Source organism: Asparagus officinalis, chromosome 9, assembly GCF_001876935.1.
Source record: "Asparagus officinalis chromosome 9, Aspof.V1, whole genome shotgun sequence".
NCBI lineage: Eukaryota > Viridiplantae > Streptophyta > Magnoliopsida > Asparagales > Asparagaceae > Asparagus > Asparagus officinalis.
Genome location: NC_033802.1, coordinates 47,749,519 through 47,762,049, shown reverse-complemented (window position 1 = coordinate 47,762,049; position 12,531 = coordinate 47,749,519). Strand labels below are relative to the sequence as shown.

Genomic DNA, 12,531 nt, shown 5'->3' with positions numbered 1-12,531 from the left:
TCTTTCTACAGAGAAAAGGTTCAACAAGATGATACAGGAACCACTCTAATATGGTGAAATATTCCTCTTAATATGGTGAAATATTCCTCTTATTGCATCTGCTTCGGAGTACTCGAGAAAACAAAAGGCCTTTGAGGTCATTACTAAAAACTTGAGAAGCTTTCACTAAACAAATCTTTGAATTAATTTTGGCTCTACAGCATATCTCATGCACCGAGAGATGAGTTAAATGCTGAAAAGTTTACATCTCAGCTCAATCTTCTAGACTCTGTAGTTGATGAGAATATGCATGCTGATCTTTTGTTGCATGATCCTAAACTTCATAATTAACAATGTGGATTTTCCTGCCCTAACTACATACAAAGTTTTGCGATGAACCCTTATTTGTCCATATAACTCAACAAGGTATTTGACACTAACCCAGAAGGTCAACAGTAGGCTCAGGACTTTTTCAGTAATACAGAATGCCTAAATTTTAATATGTGACCACCTGAATATGAATGCGATATATTGACTTGTTGTAAGGAATAAGGATACCTCTGTTAGTCTAGTCCTACGCTAAAAGCTTAGGTCCGAGCTTCTAGTCTTGCAAATTACAACATACAAATGGTTTCAGTTAATTTGCTTCAATTGTATCATTGATAGATCAATGAGAATAGCATAAAGTTCAACTGTTAACATTTGAGACAGATCACAAATCATTGTAGGAGGAAAGTAATGACCAAGTATGTCGTGCTTTGAAATTTTAGAGGGGTTATATAAGGCAGATTATAATTCACAGTATGAATGCAGGTTAAAGGATGCTTCATAATGCAAATTTCATGGTATTAAAATTAACTTCCTGGTGGGTATGTGTTTCATTGAAACAGCATCACTAAATAACACCATTATAAAGATTTTTGACAAGTGAAGAAAATCAATGACAAGAACTTTTATAAGTTAACTAATATGTGTAGATCTAATATAAATAATTTAACCATCCTGATACCAGTTCATAACGCATTTAAGTAAAATGATGCAACATAGAAAAACAATACACTCACCTGTTCATGACCCCGAATTTTCATGAACCCTCGCAGTAACTCCCGTTTATAATGGCAGTCTCCACTAAGATGGTTAGCTCTAATCTGAATCAAAAGATGAATAAATTGTTCAAGCCTGAAAGACCTTTAACGGCAAAAAAAAGCCACTGGAACCAGCACATAATGTCAAAAAAATTTATCAATAGGCCTAGGTGCTGCAGTTGCTGCTGGATATATTTAATGTCTATTAAAATATTAAGCATTTAGAAGTTATGTATTACCTCAGAGCAAGCATGATGAGCACAATTTTTCCAGTCCATGTTCTTTGCACGACAATCATCATAAGCATGTACCAGCTCGTGAATTAGAACTTGGTTTATCTCATCTTGGTAAGTCATGTGATTACAACACACCGATATCTGGAATAATAAGACAGCAGGGCTAAACATCGAGGTACAAGTATAAAAGAAAGGATTAAAAAAGATGATGTAGGTTAGAACAAATCATTACTATAATCAAGGGTAATCATCTGTAGCACAATTAGTAAGCCAACTGATAATATCTGGTTATGTTATTTAAAACAAAATGAGAAGATAAATGATTAGATGTCGGGAACGTGGGACACTATAGCGAACCACCGCATGGGTTCAATTGCCCTGGAATCACGGTGGAACAGGACCTGATTCACCAACTCGGGCAACCCGATTTGAAATTCAAATTAGTTAAAAGTTGAAAAGTAACTCTATATCAAAAGCATAAACAACAAAAAACGAAAGAAATTAAGCAAACAGAGTATGGATACATAAGTTGCAACATGATTCTCAAGGTTCATTTACCATTACTGATATCAACTAGTCTATTTCCTAAACTTGACTCTTGCAAAACGGTGATTCCTACAATTAAGAACCAAACCTAAACCGTACCATGTTCCCTAGCGTACCGTATAAGCCTACCCCCCACCCCCCAGGCGCTCTCGTAACCATTCCTAATTAGTGGCGTATCATGCTCCCTTTTCCATCCTGTGAACCGGAACGAATGGGTTTCCATGCAACCATGGTGTCTTACAAGTTAGCTCTGTGATGTTCTGAACTTTGAAGGTAGATGCAACTCCCACTACAAAACATATTTTCTTCTTCATAACATATCTTTGTAATTAATATTTTCAGTGTATGATGTGAAACTTGTTCAATATTATTTGACCATATCCTCAGTGCACCTGCAGGTACTCTAGAGGGTTTCCTAATGACCAACAACAACATAGAAGAAAGAAACTTTCCAAAGGGTTGCCTCCCAACCATGTAACAGTATAACAGGCTTTGGTAAAAGGTGCTAATGGAGATGGAAGCAACATGTATTGTGACAGCTCCTTGCCTCCAAGCAGAGACAAAGATCTCACATCAGCTAGACTATCCAACTCCGCATGCATCTAACTTGAGAATAACTTCACAAAAAGACTCAATAACCTAAATTTCGTTCATATGGAAAGGTGTCACAGGTTTGCAGCTCAACTCTGCATGAATCTTGGATCTGAGGTTATCACTTGATCAAGTGAGCAATAAGGGTGCCAAACTAGGAGAAGAAATAAGATTGTAGTTTATGGAACAAAACAACTAGAAATATGCCAAGACAAACATGGACTAAGACAATTGAAACGGGCATTCAAGTTGTTAATTTATCAAAGGATAACTCTTGACAAAACTGGATGGAAAAAGAATATTCAAATGGCGACCAAAAAATTTGAGAAATTTGGGATGAAGGCTTTTTTTTTCTTGTTCTTGCTCTTGTTTGTTGTAGAAGCAGAAGAAGACATTTGATGGTTATTCAACGCTGAATTTTTCCAACCCATTTCTGGGGTATAAAATTCATTGAATCATTCATGATTGAGTGTTATTGTTGGTTTTGATGCATCCTAAGTTTTGTGCACCCATGAATTTTTGGTTTCTTTTTGCTCACTTGAGTAGGTCTTCAAAATTTTCCTCATAATTTTCCTCATAATTTTGGACCAAGAGATGCATTTCCTACAAGGGTCTGTTTGTTTGCCTAAAAAAAGTAGGAAATCAAAGAAATGGAAAACTATTTCTAAGAATAATTGTTTTGGGAGTGTTTGGTTTGCTAAAAAAAAGAAGGAAATCAAAGAAATAAAGATGAGATGAGATGAGTTGTCACCTTATTAGAGGATGATGTGAGTGATTTTCTAAGAAAACCTGTTTTGATGTTATTTGGGTGGCGAAAAAAATAAGGAAATGAATTATAAGAAACTTATTTCTTGTAATAGGTTGTTTTCTTTTGTTTGGTTCTGAAATGAATTATAAGAAACTTATTTCTTGTAATAGGTTGTTTTCTTTTGTTTGGTTCATTCTTAAAAATAAGAAAATAGATGAGATGAGATGAGATGAGTTGTCATTATATTATTGGATGATGTGACCCACACTTAAGGAAATTGTTTTCCTAGCTTTTTGAAAGGAAATTACTGGAAATGAAATGTTAATGAGATGAGATGAGTTATCACCATATTATTAGATGATGTGAGTGATTTGAAATGATGAGATGAGATGAGTTGAGTGATGTTGTGGATAAAAATAATATTTTATTAGATGTGGTGGATGAGTTGTTGGATAAAAATAATATTTTATTAGATGTTATGGGTGGGTTTTAGGGATGGAAATGGATGAAATTATACTTTTTAAGTTTTCTTGGTTTTCAATTCTATTTTTTGGTTTTTCAGGAAATAACCTGAACAGGCCCCAAGAAGAAAACTACCAAATGGCATTAAAAAGTACCATGATTCAGATATAATACCGCAATTCTCAAAGTCCAAACATGTGATAGTACCGCAGTGCATCTAAAAGGCACAAAGTTTTGATGACAAGTTGTGACACAATTATATTCATATACCTATATACATGAGCAATCAAAGCTTATTATCTTGTGAGTCTGGTCTTTAAAACAGTCATTTTCTATGCTCCAACTAGCATTGTTCTGACTGCATCATCGACGTTTTATATTTAGTTGACAAATAATGCATAGGATCCAGATTACTGTTGTTACTATCAATGTTTTAAATGTCGGTGGCCATGTTGGACATGGCGGCTGACATATTGGTTCGAGCGGCCGGCGTCACGACATTGTGGTTTTAAAGTCGCATATCGTTTTCATTTTCATGTCGGGTATATCGGGGAAATTGTAGCAATATCAACTGATACTTCAGCCTTGAAATATCAGCCAAGTTTTTTTTTTTTTTTTGAACTTACGAGTTTGAGTTTTTTACCTGAAACCCAAACCCGATAACCTTTGTTATGTTTCCAGCATGACAAAAATTGGCCCTGATAGCAAAATAGGGCAAAAACGAGTTCTCTCTCTCCTTCTCTCTCTCTCTCTCAATCCTTCGACATTGGAGATATCTCTATCGTTCCTTTGACATTGAAGCTCCAAATCACCACTGATTTTGACATCAAACCTGCAAATCACCACCGATTTAGGGTTCGGGTATGTCTCTATCTCTTTCTCTCTCTTGTTCTATTTCTTTCTCGTTATCTCTTTTGTTCTCTCTTTATCTCTAACAATAACAGCGAAAAGATCATGTTGTTGCTGCCATTGATGATGTTGTTGTTGCTGCTTTTTTGGGGGCAAAACTGTTGTTTGGAACCTGCTATTACTGCTGGTTATTATTGCAGGATCTTATTATTCATTGTTAATGATTCTTTATTTCTCCGTCACCTCAGATTGTGCAAAAGGAGAGTTTTGAGGGGCGAAGCTTCAAACTCAGAATTTTTGTTTCTCGACCCGAACCCAACCCGAACTCATATATAAAAATCTCTTACCTTTCTCTCGCCTCTCTCTCTGACTCCAGTCCTAACCCAAAATCTAGCCACCGCCTCTCTCTCCCCCTCTCACCTCCCCCGGCGACCACCTCCAACGACCTCATCTCCAGCATCAAGCCTCTCCGTTGCCACCTCCATTAGAGGCTAAAACCCTAGTCGACACCTCACTCTCCCCCACCTCTCTCTCACCTCCTCCGGCGACCACCTCCAGCAAGCTCCATCTCTAACAACAACACCACCTCCGGTTGAGCTCCATCTCACGGTCTCACCTTCTCACGGGCTCACCTTCTCCAACACTATATCACCAAATCTCCGGCTATCTCTAAAGCTCTCCACCACCACCACCATCATAATTTTTTTGTTGGGCTTGGTCTGCAACAGAGAGAAAAAGGTAATTTGGCTAAATCCTAAATATTTTACAAGCTCATTTATTTCAAAGTCATTTTAAAATCAAATGCTTGTTACATAGGGGTTCAAATAACCCTAAATATATCTAAATTTGACCACTATTTGACTTTGCACTATATAGCGCTATTCTACCACAATAACCCCAAACAGCCTTAGCGGTATCTTGGCGCGACGCGACGCTATCCACTATCAATAACGTTGTTGTGCATCTGTACCTTGACGAGGGTATAGTCCATATCTTGACAACATACGTTTCATAAACTCTCAATAATGGAGAACTACATTTGCCAATTTTTGCTCGTAAAAGCGAGGTCAATTATCTTAACTGTAAAATGAGCATCAAATGACAACTCAAATAGACTGTACCAGGATCATGTAGTAAAATTGTTCAGCAGTATGAGAATTCATTATAACTTTGTTGCTCCATCTATTCTCAAGAATCTAATAAATATCCTAAAATGGAACTTATAATGAGACTCCACACAAAAGTAAAATACTAGTGGTACATGAAGAAGAGATGATAACAATTCTTCATAAGCATATCCTTATACTTATATCATACTGGTTTTCTAGTATTAGTTATGAATATGGATAAGGATATTTTAGAATCTACAGATCATAATAATGTATTAATGTGTGTAAAATGAAACAGGTTTGTTTTCTTTAACATACATGAAAGAGACAAGCTTTCAAAGGATGTGACTTTATTTTCAATCTTACATACAATGCCAATGTTATATGATAGCTTTATATTCAGTAATGATAACATACATATTTTAGATGAGATTTGACACGGCCACATTTTTTAGAGCGGTAACACATTCTTCTACAATTAATACGGAATATCTTATTGCTTCTAACCCAACAACCTACGAAGAGGTTAATGTCTTTCAAGAAAAGATTGTGCCCTCACCTCTAATTTATCTACACGTTTTGAAGATTCTCGATACCTATATCTATGATATGTTAAATTGGATAGGATTGTACTTGCTACTGTTAGGTCATTGGGAATCCCTCTACATGGTTGTCATTCGCTGCATGAATGGCAAGTTATCACTGTCCTACTATTGTTTTGTATTTATCTTAAAACCATAATGATAACGTATTATGCATCTACCCAAGAAACACATAGGAAATTGTTATTTTTTAGTTTTCCAAAAAAAATTATGTTAGTGGGTGTTCATTTGGAATAGATATATGTCAAATTATAATATTATCAAAATGTGTATGTAATACTAAATCTCGTGCATCACACCGGTAACAACTAGCTCTCAATAAAAGTAGAACCCAACCAACATTTCCAAAGTAAAGCCCTATGAAAATGAGATAATCATCAACCTATGATGAAGTTATAGTAACGTTTTGATTTTTAATTAGAATGAATAAACTACCAAGCTAAACAGATTTCCATACCCCATTTCCACTAGCGTATCCACCAGCATATGCCTGAGTCTTGCAATTGGCGGCCAAAATGAGGCGAACCCAAAAAGGGCACCCGGCCTTCTCCATGTGCTCCCTCAAGAACTTCACCGTTGGATCTGAAACACAAACAAACAAATAAAAATCCAAAACCCATCAACAAAAATCGAGGGGAAAAAAAGTAATATTACGTTTGAGGCTCTTGCTGATCCTCTGCATGCACTCTTTTTGAGACATTCCAGTATTTGAGTTCTCCTTCTCCATGCCTATGCTTGAAGACAGCGGCGGACCGTCTGCTTCTTCCATCGCCGCCCTTAACTTTGACGGCGCTCTTCGTCTTTTTGAAGTTGCAGTCTCTCCCCGTCTCCTCCCTCTGCGCTGTGATTTTGGACAATTGCGTCTCGGATTTAGGGGAAGTTGGATGCAGGTAACGGGTATTGAATGGGTCGGGTATAACTTAACAAAATAACACTCACCGGGTTCCCGAACCTTTTTTTTTTTTAATAACCTTGTTCGGAATTGAATCTAAGATAATGAGAGTCATATTGGAAATTCTCAACCATTCATATCACTCACAATGGATGTCGGAATTGTTGAAAATATATGTCTCTTGGATTTCTCTATTTCAAATAGAATTTTAAAAATAGTCGTCGAATAATTTGATTACTCTTAGACTATTATTTCTTTGAAAAAACAGAAATTCAAATTCTAAATTTTGATTATAAAAACAACCATGTTCACATTTTAAAATGAGAAAAATTTTGACGTGTCATCAATTAAAGAGCCAAATTAGATGATGACTTGCCATTTCAGGGTTCAAATGGTCCGAATGGTCTAAGAAATTGCCAAGTGACATTTCAAGGTATTACTTTAGTATGTTAGATAGATTTGAGAGAACTTTTTCCGATTTTTTTTAGGATTTTGAGATTTCACTTTATATATGTCAATGGATGAAATAAATTTACAATCTAAATTTATGGACAAATCTATATATTTTGTTCTATAGGGCAGTTATTATAGAATTAACGACGTGTCTTTTAATTATCACATTTTATCATAGCTACTTTGTGTATTTTCCAACATAGACTTGTTTTCTTTCATTATCAACAAGTGTTATGCCTATGCCCCACGGGTGGGGTCTGATTTCTTTGATTTATATGCTTGATTTCTTAGTTCTTTAGGGGCGTTATTGGTTGAGTATTGTTGATTTGCACTCGTATTTTTTTCTAGGATTTCAATTTAGAGTGTTATTGGTTTAAGACTAGGATCTAGATCTGAATTTAAGATTTTATTAGTTTAGGACTAGAATTTGATTCTAAATTTAACATGTTATTGGTTTAGGACTATGATCTGAATTTAAATTTTAGGTATCATTGTCAGTCTAGAATTATTATTTGGACTAGAATTTTAAAATCCACCCTTTTCTAAATATATGTGTGTGTACGTGCATGTACGTGCGTGTGTATTTATGCATATATGTGGGTGCGTGAGTGCATATGCATGCGTGTGTGTGTGTATATATATATATAAAGTGGTTTATAATCATGGCTTACAATACAAAAATAAACATGTTGTCCTTTAAATTATGTCAATAGTATTCGGAATATAACACATGATGAAAAGAGACATTTCGAATTTGAAATTCAAACTCAGATAACCTAAGCTTATTTCTTCTTATAAAGGAAATACAAAATACAGACGTGAATGGCTTTTACTTTAAAATTTAAAACTTAAAATTATATAGCTTTAACACTAATCTGTCCTTTATTACATCCTTCTCTTTTTAGAATATTCTAAATTTTAAAAAAAAAGAACATCTTTTACTAAGAGAATAAGCATGTGGAAAGTTCTTATTTTAAAATTTCAAATTTAAAATTACGAAGGGACACGTGCCAGGTTTTTTTTTTTTGGATATACGACTAATAGTAAACAACAAATATCTTTTTATATATAAAGGAGAGATTGAAACTACTTCATTTAATTCTCACATTTTATCATAGTTGCATTATATATTTTCTATCTTAGACTTGTTTTCTTTAATTATGAATGCGCTGCCATTTTTCAACAACCATCAAAATAAAGATTATAAATTTCATAACTATTTACATGTACTATTCTGAATAAAAGCATATATAATTTGAGTATATCACTCAAAAGGAAAAAAAATACCAGTCCAAAACTAAAACCATATGTATTATTTATTAACCAATAATCTTAGGGATGAAAAAATATAACTTTAAATAGAAAAAATTTAAAAAAAAAATCTAAGCTTCAAATTAAGAAAATCATATTCACTTTTAGAGCTACAGAAAGAGACAGTTTTATTATGTTCTTAGCTATTAATTTGCCTGCTACAGTACATTTTTTAACAACCATCAAAATAAGTATTAAAATTTTCATAACTATTTACATGTACTATTCTGAATAAAAGCATATGTATTTTGAGTATATCAGTCAAAAGAAAACAATACCAGTCCAAAACTAAAACCATATGTGTTATTTATTAGCCAAGGATCTTAGGGATGAAAAAGCATAACTTTAAATAGAAAAATTCAAAAAAGAAATCCAAACTTCAAATTAAGAAAATCATATTCGTGTTTAGAGGTACAAAAGAAGATAGTTTTATTCTGTTCTTAGCTGTTAATGTGCCTCTTATTTTATGGCATTAGCAAAAACTTGATCTATTATTATAAACATGGTAGATTGTAATGGCATTTTAGGGATGAACATGGTTGTTTGTCAGAATTAAATTTGAAATTTGGGTTTCTAAAAGATTAGTGTTTTTATGATATAAGACATATGAATCTTCTTTATTCATACAGTAGCCCCACAAAATTTATTATTTGTTAATAAGACCATATTCCTCTAAAGTTATTTTAGAAAGACATCATGATTGGGTTCCCATCAAACGCTATACTTAGGGTGGTTACCTCTTAGCTGTACATTGTAGATTGTAATGGCCCTTAGGGACTGTTGATGTCAGTTATGGAACATGGGTTTAGTTAGGGGTTAGTGTTGGGTTAGAGTCATCAAGCCTCTTTAGATGTCCAGTTCTGGAGCCTGACGTTCTTTCATGCACATGAAAAACTCGTGAGGGGCTGGAGTAGGGTTCTCTAGTTATTCCTCTGATGATCAAGTTAGTGTTTGAACTTGAGTGGAAAAATATAAGATAAGTGATAAGATAAATTCAGAGTGGTCTACAGTTGAATAAGTCACCTCATGCAGCGTAACTTCCTTTTAATAGTAGATCAGAAAAGCAGAGAGGTAACTTTGGCCTAGTACAGACAGACAACTAACTCGGCATATGTATCTACAGGTGTCGGTTGCTGAAGTGGGTAAGTCATATTAGACCCTAATGCCACTAGGAAGGAACCCTAGAGGGGGGTTGAATAGGGTTTATGCTAATCTAATCCGATTTAATACCAATTAAAAACATATTAACAAATTATCCTAGCAAATTAGATATACAACAATTATATACAAGGATAAGAATATAAACAAGGGTAAAGAAAATAGTGGACAATATAAACAAAGAGGCAATGGCTAAACAAGATGAACAAAAAGAGTACGCCAATGCAAACTCAAACAAACAATATGATCACAGAGTTCGGACCTTCCGTCCTACGTCTCTACTCCCCACTCCCGAGAAGAAATCCACTATCACACCAGGTTTTCGACGCTCACCCAAAAATATTTACACCTCACACTCGGTTTTCTAGCTCACCGAAAACTTTACAATCAACACTCTTGCAATCACACTCTATACTCTCTAAGTGTTGGTCTCTAGCCCGTGTCTCCCTCAAGTGCTCAGATTTACAACCTCTCCCTAGGCTTTACTACCGACGTCACTCCTCTTGGGACAATCACGTCTCTCACCACACACTCCTCTTGGTGTACAAGTGTATTACAAAGTGTGTTGTGCGCAGCAGAAATTTCGGCAGCACCTCTGGTGCACAACAAGATAGTAAGATCACAACTAAATCCATGTTTCACAAAGGAAACAAGAACTGAAAGTAATATATCTCAACAAAGTGGTCTTTCTCTCATCAGTTCTAGGACTGACTTGTCGAGGGAACCTAACAAGTTATTACAAATCACAGTAAGACAAACAAATTTTACATGGTTCGGAAAGTTGCCTACGTCCATGAGGCAAGGAGGTGGGAGATCTACTGTTAGAGAGAAGGAGAATACAAACACACAAAGTCTCACAAATAAAACCCTCAAACAAGCTCTCAATTTCTCTCTCAAAAAAAATGCTCAAACCCTCTCAAAGTCGACGTTTTTTCTTCACCAAGAACAGCCGAATAAAAATCTCTGCTATTTTCCCTTCCAAGCCACTTTTTCGCCCTTGCTCGCACGAAACCCTAGGAGAAAGATGTTCCTATTTATAGCTGGCCCGCACGCGTTGAAAAAACGTGTTCAATTCAACGCGTCTATCAGAAGACGCGTCGTGGGGTGTAGCACCCACGCTCCTATGAGAAAACACGTCTCGTGGGGTGTGGCCCCCACGCCCACGTTCATAATTCTCCATATCGGTGAAGTTTCTCAAAACTGAGCCAACACCAAACAACCAAATGTCTCACTTGTTATGTCCAGTACGAAGTAGAATAAATTCCATGACAACGGACTCAATCCACAACAAGTCGGGAACCCAAATGAGAGTCCAACAATCTTCCCCATCAAAATCAACAAATCCAACCGGCTACATCAAACATGACTGCCTACGTATCCTCTTGCCCAAGGAATCAAGCCGAACGTAGTTCACCCAAATGGCCTCCAAAGACCTCAACATCGAAGAATGTTCAAAAGATCCAAACAATGACCAAACTTAACACCTGAAACAACTTTGATCAACATATCCGTAGGGTTGTCATTTGTGTGGATCTTCTCCAACATTACATCTCATTCATCCAAGACATCACGGTAGGTGTAAATTTTGATCTCCCGAAAACAGGAAACTTTGTTTGTATTGATAAGAACAGTTTATTACAAACTAATAATCAAATGTTTATAACAGAAGCGGAGGGAATGCCCTCCTTGTTTAACGTGGGTTCCTCGGTGGCGATAGGACGCCTCGCTCGGTGCTCGTACCGAGTCTTCTTCCCTTGGACGATCCGATCGAAGTTACTGTCGGAGCTTCAGTTCTCAAATGAGGGAGCCTTTGGCAAAAGTCCAGGTTCAACCTTTGGGAGATTAGCCAGTAGAATATGCAACAACCAATCCTCCCTTCATGCTGGCTGAAGATGGGTTTTAATAGGCAAGAGATGGCATGGGCCTGTTCGCGGGAAAAATTGCACTCTTCGATTCCATTGATTCCTTTGTTAACAGTTTATCGGTTACAAAAGATCCGGTCTTTTTATAAGATCCGGTTACAACGAGATCAAAAAGAAATAAAAATTACAACTTTCCTTATTTGTCGAACGAATCGCGAGATCCTGTTTTGTGGTCTCTCGCTTGTGTGGGTTCTTTGCCTGCGCCGGGGTTAATCCGTGGACCACCGCGCGATCTTGATCCGGTCGGATCTACACGGTATAGCGGGCGTTATCTCACGAAGGAAATAACGGCCGTGGGGATTATTTCGCTAAGGAAATAATAGCCCAAGTTATCGAAATCGACCAAGCGAAATCGATACTCTTCTCGGGATCAAAATCCAAGCTTTGATCCGGAGGAAAACCGTGTAGATCTCAGATCTGAACTGTTTCGAACTCCTGCCTAATATAGCGAGGACGATCGCCAAGAATCAGATCTGAGAGTCCGAGTCTTTGAAGTTGCAAATCCGAGGGTTAGTTCTCAATCCAGCAGAGTTTCGGCTCCAAAAGTTCCAACCCTCAACAAATGAGCCCCTCTAGCCTATTTATAGG

At 36.3% G+C, this 12,531-nt stretch overlaps 1 protein-coding gene across 1 annotated transcript; it reads right to left on the bottom strand.

Annotated features, from left to right (window-relative positions):
- On the bottom strand, positions 993-7,076 carry LOC109823427 (mitochondrial inner membrane protease ATP23-like). Its single transcript, XM_020389703.1, has 4 exons — positions 6,862-7,076; positions 6,665-6,789; positions 1,304-1,441; positions 993-1,127 (listed from the first exon to the last, which is right to left on the bottom strand). Exons 1-4 carry the CDS (start codon positions 6,974-6,976, stop codon positions 993-995), a joined length of 513 nt encoding a protein of 170 aa, XP_020245292.1. The 5' UTR covers positions 6,977-7,076.

What these genes read in the sequence shown, in the direction of transcription:
- LOC109823427 (XM_020389703.1), bottom strand. Translation starts at nt 6,976, where the DNA reads ATGGAAGAAGCAGACGGTCCGCCGCTGTCTTCAAGCATAGGCATGGAG. An exon ending in GATACGCTAGTGGAAATGGG is followed by an intron (nt 1,442 to 6,664) that starts GTATGGAAATCT and finishes TTATTATTCCAG; the next exon opens with ATATCGGTGTGTTGTAATCA. An exon ending in CTCATCATGCTTGCTCTGAG is followed by an intron (nt 1,128 to 1,303) that starts GTAATACATAAC and finishes CTTTTGATTCAG; the next exon opens with ATTAGAGCTAACCATCTTAG.